The 21059-nt window shown below is 41.8% G+C and overlaps 4 protein-coding genes across 4 annotated transcripts; 2 read left to right on the plus strand and 2 right to left on the minus strand.

The window, feature by feature from the left end:
- Nucleotides 1-524: 524 nt before the first annotated feature.
- Nucleotides 525-4250, plus strand: LOC143912809 (quinone oxidoreductase-like protein 2). Its single transcript, XM_077432198.1, has 7 exons — nucleotides 525-654; nucleotides 967-1114; nucleotides 1189-1308; nucleotides 1373-1580; nucleotides 1652-1737; nucleotides 3283-3464; nucleotides 3605-4250. Exons 2-7 carry the CDS (start codon nucleotides 974-976, stop codon nucleotides 3957-3959), a joined length of 1092 nt encoding a protein of 363 aa, XP_077288324.1. The 5' UTR covers nucleotides 525-654; nucleotides 967-973; the 3' UTR covers nucleotides 3960-4250.
- A 516-nt stretch (nucleotides 4251-4766) lies between these two features.
- Pkn (serine/threonine-protein kinase N) lies at nucleotides 4767-9601 on the minus strand. Its single transcript, XM_077432197.1, has 2 exons — nucleotides 8139-9601; nucleotides 4767-7055 (listed from the first exon to the last, which is right to left on the minus strand). The coding sequence occupies exons 1-2, from the start codon at nucleotides 9389-9391 to the stop codon at nucleotides 5246-5248; spliced, it is 3063 nt and encodes a 1020-aa protein (XP_077288323.1). The 5' UTR covers nucleotides 9392-9601; the 3' UTR covers nucleotides 4767-5245.
- A 4999-nt stretch (nucleotides 9602-14600) lies between these two features.
- LOC143913098 (uncharacterized) lies at nucleotides 14601-17009 on the plus strand. The gene is made up of 3 exons (XM_077432700.1): nucleotides 14601-14938; nucleotides 15019-15252; nucleotides 15366-17009. The coding sequence occupies exons 1-3, from the start codon at nucleotides 14825-14827 to the stop codon at nucleotides 16464-16466; spliced, it is 1449 nt and encodes a 482-aa protein (XP_077288826.1). The 5' UTR covers nucleotides 14601-14824; the 3' UTR covers nucleotides 16467-17009.
- On the minus strand, nucleotides 16950-20359 carry LOC143913110 (uncharacterized). The gene is made up of 2 exons (XM_077432715.1): nucleotides 19084-20359; nucleotides 16950-18122 (listed from the first exon to the last, which is right to left on the minus strand). The coding sequence occupies exon 2, from the start codon at nucleotides 17793-17795 to the stop codon at nucleotides 17430-17432; it is 366 nt and encodes a 121-aa protein (XP_077288841.1). The 5' UTR covers nucleotides 17796-18122; nucleotides 19084-20359; the 3' UTR covers nucleotides 16950-17429.
- Between the last annotated feature and the right edge of the window lie 700 nt (nucleotides 20360-21059).

The raw sequence follows: 21059 nt of genomic DNA on the forward strand, positions 1-21059 counted from the left end.
ATATTGTTGTCACTCTTTAGTTATCAATTCAGTATTAACATAAGTTATATGTTATATATTCAGTATTATTAAATAAAGCTTTAAAATAAGTGCAATTTAAACATAAAGTCGCAGTCAGAGCCACTGAAATTTTAATGACTCCAAATCCAGCCACATTATAATTTAATTTCAAAAATATCAATCATGTTGTCATTATAACAAACAGAATTGTTTAGGAATTCGAATTATTTTGGACTACTAGTCATATGTGAACCAGTCACAGGACAACCGGCCGCTCTAGATCGGTCACACGTGATCACCCGTCACACTAAAACTGGTCACGAGAAAACTAGTCACACCCGAAAATTGGTCACGAAAAAACTCGTCACACCCAAAAATTCGATCAATTTTTAATTTTTGGGTGTGACCAGTTTTAGTGTAACGGGTGATCACGTGTGACCGATCTAGAGCGACCGGTTCACATTTGACTAGTAATCACCGAACCATTATTTTATCTACATTATGATATATTATTTTAGGCTGGCACCATACATACATATATTTTTTTATACTGGCAACATTCATGTAATCTGTCAAATTAACCTATTTGTGATGTCAGACCTGTGATTGTCGAAATTGAGCAATTGTTCAAATTTTATTTATCAACTAATTTAGGTATCTATTAATTTGACAATATAAATCGTTAAATTATATAATTATTGTGATATTATATCTTTAAATCTATAATCATCAATTTCAATGTAAAACTTTTTTTTTTAAATTATTTTTACATTCATTAGTTACATAGCTTATATAACCTCAAATCATACAATCTGAATTCTAATTTTCCCAATATTTCATTTCCCTATGGAATATTTCGCTAATACAAATTAATATTGTCTTAAATGAAACATTACCCTATATTGATGAGTTGAATGAAACTAAAATTCCACAACATTAATACTAATTATACTTTATCATCATCAGCTCGGTGATGGCGGGAGTATTCCGAATGGTTCAACGTGCCTTTGGAACCGTCGTTGGAGCTCCCCGTGCAGCTTTTCTACGCAACTACGGACAACCATTACAAATTGAAGCAGTAACGACACCTCCAAGCATACTATTACCAGATCAAGTAAACCACAAATCTTTCAACACACATATACACATATTTTTCAAATCTAATCCTTATTCTTACATAATAAACAGGTGAGAATTCAAGTACAATACTGCAGCTTGAACAGCCACGACGTGAAACACTTAGAAGGCAGCGATAGACATACATTACCTTATGTTCCAGGATATGAGTTCTCCGGTGAAGTTATTGAGGTGAATCATTTTGAATTTTAAGTATGCGCTATTATATTTTATACTAATTGCATGAACATTTCAGACAAGCAATGGAGATTCTGATTTGAGCGTCGGTCAACGCGTCGTCGGTGTAATTCCTAAAAGATGTGGAGCTTTAACCAGTCAAGTAGCACTTAACATTTCCGACGTATGGCCATTACCATCTGAGGTATCGACGCGTGAAGCTGCAGCACTCGTCTGCGGCCATTCGACGGCTCTTTTAGCTTTTTCTGAAATACGACAATTGGACGGTCAGCATCGACGACATAATTAGCATCGACATTCGTCATGTTCGATCTTTATCTTAGTCTTATGTTTGCAGATGACGATGTTATATTGATTATTGCTGGTGCCGGAGGATTCGGATTGGCCGCTGTAGATATCGCAGCAAGTGTTTTTAAAGCTAAAGTATAATGATTAGTCATTTTAATTATATATTGTTATTGTATACAATGAGGTGGAAACAATTGCACAATTATATCTTGAAAATGAACACTTTAATTAAAAAGAAAATATCCACTTATAGCATGGTATTATGTTGTCTAATAAACTTCATTACTTTTCCAAGCATAATGTTTGATATTCATCGAATTTCCACTCGGTTTGTTTGTGGTTAGTGAATGTACACTTTCACCTTCAAATATCCCACAGGAAGAAAACGCACTTTGATAAATCAAATTAACACGGTAACTAGGATTCTTTTTCCTCGTTTGCTCACTACTGGGTGTCATGGTCATTGATATCATCTGAAATCCAGTGGACGATTCGCCTCCACTCCTTTCGGTCCTGTGCTAAATTAAAAGCAGTGTTGATCTCGTCAGTTCTTTAATTTGGTCTGATCATCTTATGGGAGAGTGTTTTCTCGCTCACCTTCTCTCTAGTGTTCTGGTGACTACCAGCCTCTCTAGACTCTCCACATTCTTCCTGGCAATATGGCCAAAGTAGGAAAGAATCCTTTTCGTACATGTTGTGGAGAATCTCTGAAACTGCCTGGAAAAATGTGTAATTGTGGTTGTTAATAATGACTCCTTTCTGTTGCTTTACTTTCCTTTATTGAAGAAGAGAAGAGGGACTGCCGGCTGGTGTGTGGTGATTGGCACATCACCTATCGAATGTTAAATTGATACTACAATTAATGAATCCAGTGCACCGTCGGTAGCCCTCTATTTATACATTTATACTAAATATCTGATGGGGAGCGACCATAACAATATGAAGATTGTCCACTGCCAGTTCTTTGAGGATGGAGATGTTTGTGCCTCTTGCAGCCCATGGATTGCACAGCATCCTTCTCCAACACCACATTTCGAAGGCATCTAACATGTCTTTCTTTTTTTAAGCATCCATATCTCAACTCCATACAATGCAATGTGGATCAGTATCGCCATTTTTGCCATTCCTATTCTTCTGCGGATTTCTGATTGGCATCCTCTTTTTCTTGAGATCAAAGCATCTGGGTAGATAAAATCGTTGACTTCCTCATAGTCTTTTAAAGCATAGGACTTTGCGAGACTCGAATCTGTCAACAGAGGATTTTTGTTTATATTTTGGGTCTAGACCCAGGTGCTTACTTTCCATTTCTATTCTACGAAGAACGTAGTTCAATCATTTTATCCTAATTGTTGAATATTATCGTCGTATCGTCTGCGAATCTTATACATATTTGAAATCTTTCTGTCGCCTATGTTTACATATATAAGTCATTTGAAGTCAGGCAATGTCTCCAAAATGAGACATGACTTTCTTTCTTAGACCATTGAATCATCTCGTTGAAACCAAACAAACCATTATGTTGAGAAAAAAGACTATCAGAGGAAAATGATGAATTATGTTTAGCATGTTGAGGTTTGCCTGATTGCTACATAGTTGAAGTGTTTATTTTCAAATTACTAATCGTCTAATTGTTTCCGCTAATATGAAATTTGTCTTAGATGGATGATATTGACTTTTTAGGTTATTGCATTGGCAGATACTGAAGGGAAAGCTGGTTTATTACGGGATAGAGGTGCCTTTGCGGCTTTCAAAAGCGATCTTAAATCGAATTATAAAGAAATTATGAGCGCAACTGGGAACAAAGGCGTAAATCTGATTTACGATGCAGTGGGTGGACCTATTCTTAACACGGTCGTTAAATGGTGGGTGGTATATTTGTATATAAACAAGTCTATTTGTAAACAATAGCTGGTGTCAATTTGTGCATTTGTTTACACAATCCATTGACAGTGTTTAGCTTGTATGTGTCAAATATCGTAACATTCATTCATTTAATTTTCAGTTTGAAAGTTGACGACGACGATGGAATGTTATTAGGCACATACCGTCGAGAGGATTTGACAGAACCAGAACAAAACTCACCGACGAAAGAGGAGGATGATAAGAAATCGAAGAGCGATTCTAGCATTTCTAAAGAAGTGATCGATAAGTTGAAAACAATCAGTCTTACCGATTACAAAAACGAAGATCAAGACAAGTATTATAGTATCATAGAACAGACGTTGCAGTTCTGCGAAGACGGTCTGATAACGGCACACGTCAGCCAAACGTTCAACCTCGACCAGGTGAACGACGCCATCGAATACATCAAAGGGAAAATGTGCACCGGAAAAGTGCTCATAAAAATCGACGAATAGTACAGTATTTTAGTTATTGTTGGAAAAAAAAAATACACTGGTTTTATATTATTGTATTATTTATTTGAAGAAACTCTTCATAAGATGTTACAAAGACTGATATGTATTTCTCTTTTTTTTTTGTTATGATTATTGCCAAAACTATTTATTCCATCACTGTAAAATTTGTTTCATGATAAATCCGTCATCTGACCATTGAAATCAATAAATTAATTAATGTTTAAATTATGTTTTCATTTAAAAAAAATAAAATAAAAAGTTAATAAGGATCCTTAATAATCTGGTCTTGGCAAAAGAAATGATTAAAAATTGCAAATATGTACATACATTCAATAATTAGAAATATAATAATACTTAAAGTTACGATATAATTGGATCGATCGTATTTTTTGTTGTTGTTTGATTGCCAAATTATCGAAGAATCCAAATTAATCGAAACAAATCCATCTAAATATAACAAAGTTTAATATAAAAATTACACTCCATTGCTTTTCGTTTAAATCAAGTCATGCATTGTTTTTTTTAAATATAACATGGAATAAAACATAACGGCAATACTGTCCAAAAAATAAACAATTCAATAGATATATTTATATATATTTGGACGAGCGAGCGTGTTAGCGAAGGCTTCATTCAACTGGCAAAAAATAAGTTACATGGGTCAAAAAATATTCTTTATTATTAATATTAATAATAATATATATCGTATATATGTATATGTATTTACAATTATTCTCGCTAAATATGTAAATCTCCACGGGATATAATGAAGTGTATCATACGTTTTTTTTTCTTTTGTTATTATTTAATCATTTGTTTTCACTATAAAAGGCTTTCATTATATATATATATATAAAAAACACATCTTGAACAGCGGCATGCCAAAAATACATACAGTAAAACCAGTATATAATTTATAAATACATAAATGTATAACTACAATGTAAATATATATATTTGTATTCATATTTTCTATAATATTGTAATTTAAAAAATATCGATCTAAAAATTCAATTATTAAATTTATTCTCGTAAAAATGTACGATATCAATCAAAATACTTTTTCAAATAACTCTCAATCTCTCTTTCAATCTCTTGTGTTTTGCTACAATCCCTTAGTTTCAATATATTTTATATTTTTATTGCATTATTCAGCTGCATTTTTAAATATAAATTAACAATTTGATAACATATCTTAATCACTATGTAAAAAATTACCACTCGCTAATAAAAAGTAAGGCGGGGGGGGGGACCTGCCCGGGTTCGCGACTTCACAAGGCACACGTTCAGCACCAGTCGGCCATGTACGAGAAGTCACTGAAGAGGCAGTGGTCCTGCGAAGTGAGAGCCCGCGGCTCCTTTGGCGGCGTCAACACGGCCCGCTCCTGAGTAAACTCGCTATCAAAATTACTAACGTCTTCCAGGGACGCGATCGTTGGCACAAAGGGTGGCTTAATATTACGCAACAATAGTTGTTCCCATTCTATATCACGGAAGAACGCCTGCTTCTTCACGTCTTCGGCGTCTCGCTCGCTCGAGCCCAACCGGCGCTCGGGATTCTTGCGCAGCAGCCGCCTCATCAGAGCGATCGCCTCCAGCGAGAGCATGCGTGGATAGCGCACCTCGTCGTTGACTATAGAATCGAACACTTCACCTTCATCGTCGCCGGGGAACGGCGATTCTCCGACGAGCATCTCGAATATCAACACGCCCAAGCCCCACCAGTCGACGGCTCGAGTGTACGACGTCTCCGTTAATACTTCCGGCGCTAAGAATTCCGGCGTTCCGCAGAACGTTCCCGTCCGATCGCCCCATCCCATGCCCTCCTTGCATAGACCGAAGTCGGCGATCTTAACGTAACCTTCCGTGTCCAACAACAAGTTATCGAGTTTCAAATCCCTGTATATAATGTTATTCTCGTGCAAGTATTGCAGACCTAGGACGACACAAGCGGCATAGAACACGGCGCGCGGTTCGCTGAATACGTCCGAGTGTATGTGCATCATCAGATCGCCCCCGGCTGCGTACTCCATGACGAAGCAGACGTGAGCGTCCGTCTGGAAGCACGCGAACAAATTAACGAGGAAGGGATGACGGGTCGTGTTGGCTACTTCGAAGATGCGCTTCTCCGAGAGCAATGAGTCGACTTCGTCTCGTGCTATTATGTCGCCTTTCTTCAAGGCTTTGATGGCGAAGTATTCGCCGGTGGCTTTGTATTGAGCTAAAATGACCTTGCCGAAGTGGCCTCGGCCGAGCACACTCAAGAGCTTGAAGCATTGTATGTTCATGGCTCCCGTGTGTAACTTTGAGCTGAACGCTTTCTCGACGACGACTTCGTCTCGACTCGAGTATGTCGTTCTAGAGTTGGCGGGTTCGCTTTGCTCGTCGGAAGACGGGAACTCGACGAAGGACCTAGGCGAAGGGGACGGAGGGTATTCTACGATAGGGTTGGACGAAGATATAGAAGACGGGGTAGTGGGACCCTGAATGAGCGAAGCGCTGTTCTCCTTCCAGTCTTCAATGTTGAGAAAGTCGAACTCTTTCAGAGCTACCTGCAATTCTTTCTCCATTCGAAGCGTGGTCACGTTTGGCTTATTGGTGGATTGAGCAGTTTTGGGCGCCACAGCCTGCGACTGGACTCCGAGCGGTCTGATACCAGCCAACCCGCCCAGAGTCGCGTCCGGATTCTCGTCTGCGGCGTCCAGTTTATTATTGTCGACCGTCGCATTGTCGAGCGGCTGCGACTGCAGCATACTATTAGTGCTGGGCAGGTTTTGAATCGAAGGCGAAGAACGTTTGAGCAGACGTCCCCAGGTGGCGACGTTTGTGTTCATTTGATTGGCACGTGGAATATTTTTGACCGGTTTGAATATTTTACGTTGCCGCTGCAACTTTGGCTTCCTCGATATCATCGGATTGAGGAACTTTATCTCGGCGAAGAGCAAACCCTGCGGCTCCAGCTGAAGCGCCATGCCGTGGCGGATGTCGTCGATAAACTCTTCGAGTCGCAAGAATTTTATGGCGCATAGTCCTCTCCAGTCCTTCCAGTATATTCCGAACTCTAACTCGCGCGACTTGTCCAATTCGATCGAGAATCTAAAACAATAAAACGATAAAGCATCACATAAATGACGTAATAATGTAAATTTTATATGTATGTATGCATGTCCGACGAATTCCCAATTATCTACATTTTTCGCACTGAGCATCTTATCTATCGTGACGGAATTTGTACTCAACCACAAATATTTCACTAGAAATTGCTCAACAATTTTTAAAATCGTGAACAAATTTAAAGTGAACTTCACTTCGACGCGAATCCTTGATCAATATTTCACTATCTGATAATATTGTAATAAGCCTTATCATGTCAACCTCCGTTCTACCCAAATTAGATAATCAGAATTGTGATTATCTAATTGCATCGAAATCAAACACGTAGTTGGAAAATAATAGACCGTAAGGGAAAAATTGGCAATTAAAATCAAGAGACGAGATTGAAATTGGTATGTATGTATGAAAATAAATATAAAATTGATAGAGACGCAAAGAACTAAACAAACTGTGATTTTGTTGCTAGGTTAGGTTTGATTGTGAATAATATGTATTTCAACATAATTAAATTAGATACACGTATAATAGTTGAAATTAAAAATATTGGCAATATGTTGTTTCCATTTATCAGGAACAAATGCATCAGCCGAAGGATTTTTTCACTTTGATGAACAATATATAGTCCAGTGATAAAACGAAATTGAATGTTGTGATACCTTAAAATGTTCGCTAATCACTCGGTATGAGATTTTAACCAGTCTTGTGTAGAATTTCATAAGAGCATTCAAGAAAATGAATTAATTTCTTCATAAATGTGCTTCCATGATTCTTTAATCTTCGTTTTAAATAATTGAAGTACTTAGAAATATATTTTTGGAAGAAAATGTCCGAATTAGCCGAGAGGCAAAATGCTGAAAATGAAATAATAATTTTTGCACAATTTAAATTTTCTGCGGTCAAAACGTCGCTTACATGATTATGATCCTTTGAACAAAAACTACAACCGAATATAAACACAAATTAGTATTTATATTCGGTTATTTACAAACAAGGTAAATAGTATGATTGCACAAGTAATGAATCATATAGTAGCATCGAATAGAACTCTGACGATCGGATTTATACCTTTGATCCCAAGCTTGTTGCGAGCACGGCTTCCAACTGGTCTGTCCGACGGTGTGATTGTCGAGCTTGATCACGGCCATAATCTCATTGCTGGTGTCCTCCTTCACGCTGTACGACTTGATGGAATTGCGTATGGTGACCCCCTTGACGAACATACGCAGATCGGACGGACTCTGCGGCGCCACAGACTTGACCCTCCCCGGCACGTCCTCGATCAAATTCTGACAGCCCATCAACCGCACCTCCAAGTGGCCGGTGACCAAGACGGGCGGGGCCGGAGGCGGCGGAGGAGCGGCCCGCGTGATACGAGCCGCCCCCAAGCCGAGGCTGGTGTAATTATCCCTCGGCGTGACGGACAGTCCACCCAGGGCGGTCAAGTCCCCGTCTAAATCCCTAGCCACAGGACTGGTAACGGGCAGTTGTTGCCGCACAGTTTCCAAAGCGCGTACGAGCAAATCTAACTTCTGGCCGGCTTCTACTAGGGAAGCTTGGGCTTCTTGCAAGGCACGCTTGTCTCCGTTTCGTTCGTTCTGCAGCAAACGTACGGCGTTGCGAGCCCCCTCGGCCACTGCCGTCTCTATTCGGAGCCGGTTCCGAAGCTCTGCGACGCGCTCTTCTAGGAACGAGTCGCCACCGGTCGACGAGCCGCCTTCGTGTTCGTGCGAGCCTTGTTTTATTTTCAGTATGCGCAATTTGAGGTATTCGATTTTGGCTTTGGAGTCTTGGAGCATTTGGTGAGCTTCGGCTAGGAGTTTCTTGTCGCGTTGGTGGCCGGCGCTTATGCTCTGCATCATGTTCTCGGCGCCTTGCTTTACCTTCAGTTCTATGTTGAGCTGCTTCTCTAGGGCGACCAGCCGGCGGTCGGCCAAGGTTCCGTCCGGGGCTCTCGGAGGCATCGGGGTGAGGGTGTCTGCCGGGGTGCGCGATAGGATGAGCTGCTCGTCCAGCTCCAGCAGTTCGCTGTTGAGCTCCTTCAGCTTGAGGTTGGCCTTCTTGACTATGCCCGCGACGTCGGCGAGCGAGCGCCTGTCAGTGGCCACCTCGCGGAGCTTCTCGGCGCCCTCCTTGATCTTGAGCTCCTTGCGGATTTCGCGGCGGACGATGTCCTTGAGCTGGGCGAGAGTGGCGGGGTGCGCCGCCTCGCCCTCCATGGCCTCGAGGCCATACTTGGTGGCGAGCGCGCGCACGGGAGCCTCCAGGCTGGCGTCCGGCAGGGTGTCGAGTGGCCGCTGCTGGGGGTGCGGCGAGGCCATGGCGACACCTGAGCCGAACAGCTGACCCGCAGACCCGAGCTGAGGTGAGGGGGGCTCCGCCCTCCGCCGTCCGCCCCTCCCGCCACCGCCCTCCTCGAGAGACGAGCGAGCGCTGAGCGCTGATCGCAGACCGCAGCCGCAGACCGCACAGCGCACGCGCTACACCGCTCACGCGCGCCAACCTCACCTCACGCACTATCTGCCACTGCCACTGCCACTGCCACTACCACTACCACTACCGACTCGATTCATTCATTTATTTTTAGACGCTGTTTCATTCATCCGTGTGCCAATTTTTTATTTATTATTTCGATGTGTCGATCTCGCAGAATTCAGTGAGGCGGCGGCGTTGATTCGTTGTTTTTGTTTTTATTCTTCAATGTGTGTGTGTGTGTGTGTGTTTTTTTTTTATAGAATTCATCATCATTATCTACAGCCGTTCGCCATCCACTGCTGGATGAATATGGTTCCACTCGTCTCTGTTTTGTGTAACTTGTGGGAATCTCGTCACCATCAAGACATTTACTGCGACGCGCAGAATACATTCCCAAAACCAGTCGAAGCACACCTGCAGCCATTAAACTAAACTCAAGCGGAACGGTGCCGAAACCTTCTAGTAAGTTCTACCCCTACAAGTCGAGTGGAACAAAACTGGTCGAAGCACACCTGCAGCCATTAAACCAACATCGAGCGGAACACCCCTACCAGTCGAGTGGAACCAAATCGGTCGAAGCACACCGCAGCCATTAAACTACATCGAGTGGAACGGTGCTAATCATTCCAGAAAATTCTACCCCATCGACAAAAGCACATTCCTCGCATACGCATCAACAACAGCCAGCAACCAGAAACACTATAAAAGGAGGTCCAACCCAAACAACGCCAGTCGACCCACAGCAGCAAGCGTCGACACACAGCAGCAGACCAGAGACCTTCTGAACATAGCCGAACGCCGAGCCAGCAACACACTGCCGCATCCAGAGACCTTCTGAACGACATACTTTTGCCCAAATATAATACCTTTGTACAATATTTAGGCAAACAATAAAACTTTATTAAAACAAGCACAACAGTGTTTCGTTAGGCTGGGATACGGTCAACACATCCTACCTCGCCTACAAACTCAATTCAGGTTTGCCATCGGGAGACTTTTGATTGATTAATCAGGTGAGGTGTGAGGTGAGACACCTTTGTGAGGGACAGTACATATAAGTTAAATATAGAATTTTAGATTTAAGTTATTGATATGTATTTTTTTTTTTTGTAAATTAGCTAATAGCTAAAAATGGGTCTACCTCAGAGGCCCGAATGTGAAACGCCCGAAAACGCAAATATCGGAAGGCAAAGATCGAAAATCGAAAGATCTTAAGTCGAAAGATAAAAAAAAGGTGCATTGTAAACGGTACATACCATAGATCTAGAATAACCTAGATATGGCATTATATACAAATTTCGTTGGAGATCTTGTCGCCACTAACTGAGGGGTGCGGGGGGAAGTTGGGGGAAAAAAAGGTTTTTTCCCTACGACGCAGCGGTCGGCGTTTTTTTCACTTCCCCCCGCTAGTTAAACCCCCCGCACCCCTCAGTTAGTGACGAAAAGATGAAAAGATCTCCGCATATCTATCGACAAGATCTCCCCAATCGACCTTTCCTACTTAGAAGCTACTAACCTACTGAGAGAAAAGTGTGCATGCGCCAAAAAGGAGACCAGTAATAAACCGTGAGGGCGGATCTATGTATTATACATCTATGGTACATACTCACTTAATTTGCGCGAGCAGGATACAACAAGAACAAGAGAAACAGGCTTTTCTTCCCGTATTCTGCGCGCACACATTAATACGGAAGGAAAAACCTATTCCTCTTGTTCCTGTTGTATCCTGCTCACGCAAATTAGGTGAGTATGTACCGTTTACCATGCACCCTTTTTTTTAATCTTTAGATTTTCGATCTTTGCCTTCCGATATTTGAGTTTTCGGTAATTTCACATTCAGGCTCGTCACGGATACTGGCGCTAAAGATATTTTGAGCTACCTTTACTTGTATCGTAATAAAAAAATAATCAAGTCACATGCAAAGTTTAAGAAAGTTTTATTTAAACTGATTATACACATATATGTACAAGACAATGCCATCTTATGATATAAAAAAGTTACAATTGTGGTTCTCATCCTTAAATGATGAATTCTCTGCGCCTATTCTTCCTGGTAAATTGGATAATTACATCGTCAATAGGACAATCAATTTCAAGGTGAGTGTTTAACAGAGCTAAGCCATTAAGTCGATCCTCCTTCATTGTCGACCTCAGCCATGTCTTTGTACGCCGCAATGTTGAAAAACTTATTTCTACTGTAGCAATAGATACAGGTAGACAAGCAAATATTTTGTACAGCGTGTGCAAAGTAGGATAGTCAGATCTAGGACAAACAGACAAGGCTTGCATAACATAATCAGGATTATTAAGAGCGTTTATGCTCATTTTCTTGTATTGAAGAATGTCTTCCATTAGTCTCTTTTTAATCACAAAGGGTAATTCTCCTTCAAAGAACGATAGTTCAGTTAAGCACTGGTTCAATTTATGTGCCAGATCATTACCGGCATGTTTCAGTAGTTGTGAGGGCAAAAGTATGTTGAATTTTAAATGATAAATATTTTTGACGGCTCCGCAAGGGGGGGGGGCGCACCCCCCACACCCCCCATATGTATCCGCCACTGAGCGGGGGTCCCGTGAGGGAGACCGTTGTGGCGGCTATACGACGTGGTCGATTTTCGGTCACCATCCTGCGAGTTAAGACCAACTCGGCCAAGTTAGCAGTTGCTACTTTACTTTCTTCCCGCCCATCAGTTTAAACAGTCGTGCCTTAACATATCCGTCGTTTCACCCCAATACGCCCCATAATCCATTTATATTTCTATTTTTTAACTGTCGATATATTACATATTCACCCTAATGGTTTCCATGGGTTTCCAGAAATCCGTTGTTAAAAATCAAATATTTGCGGAAACCCGTCAGAAATCTAAAAGTGCATATAATTTTTGTCAAAAATTATACAAATCTTGTAAATTGTTTTCGACGGCTATAACTTCGAAAAGGTCGCTGTACAGACTCCAGGGATGTTCAACTCGAGAGCACCCCCGAAGTCGGTTTTGTGAGATAGCTAGTGGTAAGCTTGGGCGGGACTGGTTTCCTCAAGGTGCCTTCCTTCGTCGTCGGTGGTCTGGTCTCTGCTGATGTCGGCTCGGCTCGATGTATATCTCGCTCTCTCTCGTACAGGGTGCGTAAGTGAGTGTGATACAGGACAAAGGCGGGAAATTGTATAATAATGAAAACAGGTTGTAATCCTGTTTGTATGGTGACTGTATTTTATATATATATATATACAGAGATCAAGCAGGGGGGGACAGGGGGGGGGGAGTAAACAAAGTAACCACGCGTGCCTTTTGAGGTTAGCCACGCGTAGCTCAGTTGTCTGCCTTCTGGACGAAGACAGACCAAGCTTCCTCTGGTGCACACCGGACGGATACTGGAGCTGGTCTCCAAGTATCGTCACAACCCTCACCAGCCTTTAGCTGGTGATTTCGGTGGAGAGGTGGGCCCCGTAAACACCGGGGTGTTTACGCGCCAAACCGCTATCGACAACTGTCGGTTTGTGTGCCAACCACTGTCTCAGGGTGGCCAGCACAAAAATATATCGGCCAAATCGTGGGTCGTAAGGCCACGAAAGCCGATCATCAGACATAGTCTGAACAGTCGCAGTCGATTACATAGCAGGTAAAAAGACAATACCTTTTTTCGAAATATATATAAATATAATATATTTATATATAACTTGAAAAAAATTGGAAACCCGTTGTTCCAAAATTGAGGTGACAACACTGTAATATATTTTAACACTACGTCTTCCTCATCGTCCCTTTAGTTGGCAGCAGTGCCAATGGTTAGGCTGGCAGCTCCGACCCCCCACTCCCCGGACGTAGCTTCCGGGTGGGTGCGAGCAGGGCTGACAAGAGGGGGATACAGAGTATGCAAATAACCTGGACCCGGAATCCAGAAGAGCCCAGTCGATTGATAGCATTTTAATTAATTTATTTATACATATAAAGTTCACTTCTTATCGAGTGCATAAGTTTGTGCACCCAGGCTACTAGTTAATATATATGTAATACTAGTGTTGTGCCCGTTGAAATTTCAACGGGTGGTTTCGGAAACAAATTGATACATGATTTAAAATAAAGTTACAATACGTATAGTAATAATTAATGGGAATCGGAACTAAAACAGAAATTGGGAATCGGAACTGAAACAGGAATCCAGATCCGGAACTGAAACAGTAATCGCGATTCGGAACTGAAATAGTAATCGAGGCTACTGTACCGAAGGGGCGCCCCACCGGGCCCCCCGCCACCCCCGACAGTTCCTCTCCAATCAATTCGTACAGCTGGCCGTGAAACGACGAGGTTACAGAATCGAGTAGAACCCCTACCACAGGTACGACACGTTCCAGGTCAGTCCATGGTTTTATATAGTCTGAAATAAGGTGTGGCGGCTCGCTTATACGACATGGTCGAGTTTGGTTGCCTTCCTGCGAGTGGGGACCAACCCGGCTGGGTTCGGAGAGCCGCTACTCACTCTGTCTTCAGCTGTCATATAATAAACACGTGCATTAACATGCCAGTCGTCTCATTCGTTCATCCTCCATAAAGGAAATTTTCAATCCCAGGATCCTAATCCCAGCACCTTTAATGTATAAAAAGTATGAAACAAAATAGGAAATAACAGTTCAAACACAGTTTTATTTTCAAAAATATGTATTAAAAAATGACTATGAAGGCCGCTTGTTGATTTACCACCCATTTTTAAAACAATTTAACGTATTTGGTTTTTGGCAAACTCTTCCAATATTTCACGTAAAAAATAATCCTATTCTAGTATTTTTTTCATAAGACTGATTTTTTTCATAAGACTTGTATTCTTGAAAATTTTGGGTTTACTCACTTTGAGCACAGCAATACTAGATTTTGAGTCAAATACTGCAAAGACAAAAAAAAATGTGCATATTTTGAAACGCTCATATCCCATAGACGAGAGCAAATCAACAAAAATCATTATCATATTCGAATTAAATAATTCTTTAATCCGGTAACTAAAAAACGTGATTTTTGTTGCTCAGTGTAATGCATATTTACATACAATATAAAATAGATAATCTTAGAAGAATCGACAAAGACAAAGGCGTATCACACTATAATCTAACAGCACCGTAATCCTGGTGTTCAAAGTGTATTTTGTTACCCAGATTGGCAAGCCCCACTCAACTCTGTCACCCCATGCATGTCAAAAACCCTGAACTCCGAATGTCAATGTCTACATCTAATCATCCATTATCCACTCTCCTCTCTTCGAGAGTTTGAGCTTTTCCTGCCGAAGTAGTGATGGAGTGCAGACTTTGTCTCTTCTCTGCTCCACCAGAGGCTTTCGTCTCCATCTGTGACGACCCTCATCGACAGCGTTTGGTGCAACGCATTTGGGCATGCTGTCGGCTACGTGTTGGTTACACTTAACCCATTGCTATCGCAAACTCGTTAGCCCATTATAATAATATACTCATTACCTTTGTCATTTGCAGGTTAGGAAAGAAGATCAGCTGCCAGATATGATATGCCATTCGTGTGTCAACAATCTGGAATTGCTCTACAACTTCCGAAATACTTGTGTTCGAAGTGACGAAACGTCTAGGATGAGATCAGACGAGTTTTTGAAAATTAAGCCAGAGCAAGTTTTGTTAGAAGATTTAATATGGAAAGATGAGTCGGAGGCTAATTTGCCACTAAACATTTCTAGTTCACCAGACCTTGGCGAGGTAAGTAAATGGGTCTCCAAGCGAAATATGCATTTAATCGAAAATATAAATTCACATGTGAAATGATATCTACTCGCACTCTAAATTTGTATAGCGTTTGGCTTATTTTATAGATACACGGAGGAACAATTACCTTAGACGATAACATAGCAGAAATGATAGATACCATTGACATTCTAGTGGAAGAATTACCATTACAAAAAGCTTCAGATATAATATGCTCTACACATTCTGAATTGGAACATAAATATAATTTTCAAGACAGATCATTTGTTCGTAAAAACGATCTTGTGACACAGAAAGAGGCATTTGATGTAAAACAAAGCCTCAACACACACATGGGTGCTCTTACCGGGGTAAACCCATACAAATGTGACATTTGTTCAAAATCATTTGCTAGAAAATGGTACCTCGGTAAACATATGAGTATTCATAATGGGATAGCGGCACACAAATGTAACGTTTGTTTAAAATCATTTGTTCAAAAATCTAATCTTATGAAACATATGAGATGCCACTCTGGAGAAAAATTGTTCAAATGTGAAATTTGTTTAAAAACATTCGCTCAAAGATCTTACCTTATGAAACATATGGGGCGCCACTCTGGAGTAAAACCGTTCAAATGTGATATTTGTTTAAAATCATGTACGACAAAGTATGAGATAGGTATACATATGAGTACTCATAGTATGGTAAAGGCACACAAATGTGAAGTTTGCCTAAAACTATTTGCCCAAAGATCTAACCTTATGAAACATATGAGACACCACTCTGGAGAAAAACCGTTCAAATGTGATATTTGTTTGAAATCATTCACGACAAAATATGAAGCCGTTTTACATACGAATAGTCATAGTGAGGTAAAGCCTCACAAATGTGAAATTTGTTTAAGACTATTTTCTCACAAATCTAGCCTTTCTGTACACATGAAATGTCATACTGGGATAAAGGCACACAAATGTAATGTTTGTTTAAAATCATTTGTCCAAAAATCTAACCTTAAGAAACATGTGAGCCGCCACTGCGGAGAAAAACCATTCAAATGTGATATTTGTTTAAAATCATTCACAACAAAATATGAAATCGGTATACATATGAGTACTCATATTGTGGTAAAGACATACAAATGTGAAATTTGTGCAAGATCATTTTCTCACAAATCTGACTTTGTTGTACACATGAAATATCACACGGATAAATCTACAAAAGTGTAATATTTGTTTAAAATCATTTGTTCACAAATCTAACTTTAGGAAACATATGGGCAGCCACTGTGGAGAAAAACCCCTCAAATGTGATATTTGTTTACAATCATTCAAGTCAAAACATGAAATTGGTGTACACATGAGTACTCATAGTGTGGTTAAGCGGCACAAATTTGAAATTTGTTCAAGATAATTTTCTCACAAATCAAACTTTCTTTCAAGTCATAATGGGATAAAGGCACACAAATGTAACGTTTGATTAAAATCATTTGTCCAAATATCTAACCTTATGAGACATATGAGACACCACTCTGGAGAAAAACCGTTCAAATGTGATATTTGTTTTGTAACATTTGTAGAAAAATCTCCACTTATGAGACATATGAGAAGCAAGTTTAAACATTCCAAATATTCGTCCGATCCTGCAGTTCGAATATCGACTAATGAATGACAAATTATTCGGATATTCAGATATTTGAAATGACGAAAAATGAATTTAATGCAATCGTTTATTTTCAGTATAGCATTAAAAGTATCAAATTGTAATTTTGTTCTTATTTTTGTTTTAATAAAACCTGCTATCGAAAATATCCATTCTGTTGCTGTTGACACCGTTTGAGTTCACCATTAACAGCGTTTTATATATGTGTGTAGTTTGTCTTGAGGTAATCTATACAAACCCTATTCCATATTGCGCAAAGGAGAAGCTACATATCTCACGCAGAGAGATGTAATAAGAATAGAGGGGCCCTTAGGAATAAATAATTGTTGTCAATTTTACGCGGTACGTCTCTATAAATACGCTACATCGCACGGAATACAATCGGATCAATTTACTTATAAAAATGTATCCCATGTTGTTTATTGTGTGTTTTTGAATGCATTGTGCAATTTTTACCGATGCTTGCCCATCTTGCGAGTAATATAAACAAACAGAGAAGTTTTTATCGGACATACGTCGAGCACCAAGCATCAAATACGACTGATGCTGAAATTATTTAGGATTGTCTGTGGACAATCGTCACTTGACAACAATATGACGCCTAAAGGTCTGACCGCACTATGCGTCAACCGAACGATACGACCCGACACAACAGTACGCGACCAAATATTGTTTGTATGAAATTGTATGAGACATAACGCACTACGCGACAGCCGCATGACGTAGAACGACACCGTGCGACAAAGTTGACTTTCCGACCAACTTTGACGCAGTGCGGAGTGCCTTGCGACAATCATTAAGTTCAAAAGTAAATTAACACGTTCAACCCGGCGTGTACCACCGGTGGCCACGCGGATAGTGCTATAGCAGACTATAATTTTACGGTTCCACTTCATTGAGAACCCCAACACTAAAATTCCTATAAAATTCTAAAGATTTAGGGACAACTCATTATATAAAGTGATTTAATGCCGTCACGCGTAATTGGGTGCCGATACGCGTGACAGTGCCGCCACATGGGCAAATGTATGAAATCATGCGCCGGGCTGAATGTGTTAAGCTTCCTTAATAGAAGTGGCTTTAAGGTCCGACCGCACTATACGACAACCGAACGATCCTACACTTCACAAAAGTGTGCGACAATATTAGGTAAACCGCACTTGAACGACAGATTATGTCAATCATTCGTTCGATACCTCGGAGCAAAATGGACAAAACGGACGCTATCATATATATAAAGACGGTAATCTGTGTGTGTGTGGGTGTGTGTGTGTGTCCTAACTCTCGCCGAACATGATGAATCAACCAGTATGGGGAACAAATTTTTTTTTTTCACATTTTTCATTTTTTCAGTTTTTTCATTTTTTTCATTTTTTCAGTTTTTTCATTTTTTTCAGTTTTTCAGTTTTTTTCATTTTTTTCATTTTTTCAGTTTTTTCATTTTTTCAGTTTTTTCAGTTTTTCAGTTTCCCAGTTTTTTCAGGCCCCGGGGTGCAGAAGGCATCGGGGGCGCTGGGGGCGAAGCCCCCGGGGTGCCGAAGGCATTGGGGGCGCTGGGGGCGCCGGAGGCGTCGGCGGCGCTGGGGGCGAAGCCCCCGGGGTGCCGGAGGCATCGGGGGCGCTGGGGGCGAAGCCTCCGGGGTGCCGAAGGCATTGGGGGCGCCGGAGGCGTCGGCGGCGCTGAGGGCGAAGCTCCCGGGGTGCCGGAGGCATCGGGGGCGCTGGGGGCGAAGCCCCCGGGGTGCCGAAAGCATTGGGGGCGTCGGCGGCGCTGGGGGCGAAGCCCCCGGGGTGCCGGAGGCATCGGGGGCGCTGGGGGCGAAGCCCCCGGGGTGCCGAAAGCATTGGGGGCGCCGGAGGCGTCGGCGGCGCTGGGGGCGAAGCCCCCGGGGTGCCGAAGGCATCGGGGGCGCTGGGTGCGCTGCGGGCGCCGGAGGCGTCGGCGGCGCTGGGGCCGAAGGCCCCGGAGCGACGGAAGCGCCGGGGGCGAAGGCCCCGGGGTGCCGGAGGCGTCGGCGATACACAAAATGTAATTCGTAATGCGTAATCACTTCGTAATTTGTCATTCGTAATTCGTGCATCAATTTCTTTCCGAAACCAGTCGATTCAATATCTTTAACTTTATTTTTATTCGAGTTTCAATTCCTTTTCGAAACCACCCGTTGAAATCAACGGGTCTAACACTAGTTATAGTATAATTGATATGCGAGGAAGAAGAACAATCGAGAAAACCCAAAAGATTATGGCTACATGCTATTTCAAAGTCACGATATGAAGGAGAATAATTGTCGCAAGGCAATCCCCCACTCAACGACACTTGCGTCAAAGTTGATCGAAAAGTCAACTTTGACGCAAGGTTACGTTCTACGTCATGCGACTGTCGTGCAGTGCGTTACGTCTCATACAATTTCATACAAACAATATTTGGTCGCGTACCGTTGTGAAGTGAAGGATCGTTCGGTTGTCGTATAGTGCGGTCAGACCCTTAACATAACATTTCTCTGATCACAAACGAACGCATTTACATATATTCCATTGTGGATGCGAGCGAAACGGAAGCGGAAACGTCAATTCGGCACAAGTCGCGGATTGTTTACAACGATAGAAGTAGAATGCATAGAATGGTCATTGTTAAGAAAAGTATCGTCTAAAAGCGAGCCATCGAAGAGAGAGGCGGAAAGTCAAGAGAGATATGGGGACTGATCTAGTTGTGAAGGTATTCTTCACCACCAGTCTACCATGGGTTTATAGACGAGTTCGTCTGTGTTCAAGTTTGTAAATACTGCTGTCTGTTTGGATAAAGTATTTATTTTGTTGTGTTGTATTTAAGTGTTGCTGGCTCGGCATTCGGCTATGTTCAGACGGTTTCTGGATGTCGACTGGTTGTTGGTGTAGCATGTCCTACTGCTGGCTGTTCACTCGTGGTGGCTGTTGGAGCTTGACTAAAGTTTATGATGATTGTGACTGCGTTTTATCGATAGTTTTCTCGGGTAGTGACACTCCCTTGACCTATCTATCTATCGTGTTATATCAGATCGATCTCTCGTTGATGTTGTAATGCGGGCTGGCGGCTGCTCGCTCGTTGAACGTTTGTCAGGCTAGAACACTAAGCAAAATTAGTGCATCATCTGTGGGATACTGTCGGGGTTAGTGTGTTAGTGGGTGGTTAGCTGGTTTGGGACCGTTCGGTGGTTATTTGTTTAATTTAACTGAATGCTAATTTTAGCCTATACCCGTCTTCAAAATGTCGATGGGCCTTTGATTAAACGTGAGTTTGGTCTCACTGAGGGAGTTGATCAGGGGGTTGTCTATCTTGCCGAGAGACTTGAAGTAGTTCACGGCAAGTTTGTGTACGTGTTTGTCAAGGTAGTCAGTGCTTAGGTCGTTGTGAATAATAGTGTTTCTTGTGTACCAGTCATAGTTTCCCGCGGCACGCAAGAATTTGTTTTGGACAGTCTGTAATTTGAGTATTGATCTGTTGGAGATGGCTGTGTGAGCCCAGACGGGGCTCGCATATGTGATTTGTGGGCGGATGATGGATTTGTACAGCAAACACTTGTTTTTAAGCGAGAGTTTGCTGTTGTGTTTACATAGTGGAAGACTAAAGTTTATCCTGCCCAGACTCCCTTTTATAGTGCTTTTGGCCGGCTGCGATATCCGGCCAGACGTTGGACACCTGCATTTGCACGTGTGACTCGCCAACAGATGTTCACATACGATCCGCGTGTTTGTACGAGTTTAGCGCGAGACGCTGTGTGTGTATGCGTGTAGTACAAGGTTGATATGGTGCGTTTGTTTACGTTTCTCGCAAGGGCATCTAGCGGGTGAAGATTTGTCGGTCGAGTTTCGGTAGGTTTACGCTATTTATTTCTTATTATTTTTAATAAGTTAGTTTTGATTGTTGGTGAATTTGGGATTCCCCACAGAGACAAGGGAGAGGGAGACGAAGTTTAGCAAACAATGAACAAACTCTGCCGCGCAGAGTTTTTGTAGCAACATTTTTGGAGGCTGAACGATAGCTTCAGCAGCTGTAATGTGTGTATATGTATGGGTGACCAGCGGCTGTGTGTGTGTGTCGTCGTCTCGATCAGCTTGCTCTGGAACGGTGCGGGGTGGGGGAATTGAAACAAAAGAGTAACGGTTATGATCTAGTTTTTATT

This window comes from Arctopsyche grandis, chromosome 6 (genome assembly GCF_051622035.1).
Source record: "Arctopsyche grandis isolate Sample6627 chromosome 6, ASM5162203v2, whole genome shotgun sequence".
In the NCBI taxonomy this organism is placed as follows: Eukaryota; Metazoa; Arthropoda; class Insecta; order Trichoptera; family Hydropsychidae; genus Arctopsyche; species Arctopsyche grandis.

Coding starts and splice junctions, on each gene's coding strand:
- LOC143913110 (XM_077432715.1), bottom strand. CDS start 17,795: ATGAAGTGGAACCGTAAAATTATAGTCTGCTATAGCACTATCCGCGTG.
- LOC143912809 (XM_077432198.1), top strand. CDS start 974: ATGGCGGGAGTATTCCGAATGGTTCAACGTGCCTTTGGAACCGTCGTT. Junction 1,581..1,651: donor TGAAATACGACAATTGGACG/GTCAGCATCGAC, acceptor TTATGTTTGCAG/ATGACGATGTTATATTGATT. Junction 3,465..3,604: donor CTTAACACGGTCGTTAAATG/GTGGGTGGTATA, acceptor TTTAATTTTCAG/TTTGAAAGTTGACGACGACG.
- LOC143913098 (XM_077432700.1), top strand. CDS start 14,825: ATGGAGTGCAGACTTTGTCTCTTCTCTGCTCCACCAGAGGCTTTCGTC. Junction 14,939..15,018: donor GGGCATGCTGTCGGCTACGT/GTTGGTTACACT, acceptor TGTCATTTGCAG/GTTAGGAAAGAAGATCAGCT. Junction 15,253..15,365: donor GTTCACCAGACCTTGGCGAG/GTAAGTAAATGG, acceptor CTTATTTTATAG/ATACACGGAGGAACAATTAC.
- Pkn (XM_077432197.1), bottom strand. CDS start 9,391: ATGGCCTCGCCGCACCCCCAGCAGCGGCCACTCGACACCCTGCCGGAC. Junction 7,056..8,138: donor CAACAAGCTTGGGATCAAAG/GTATAAATCCGA, acceptor TTATTGTTTTAG/ATTCTCGATCGAATTGGACA.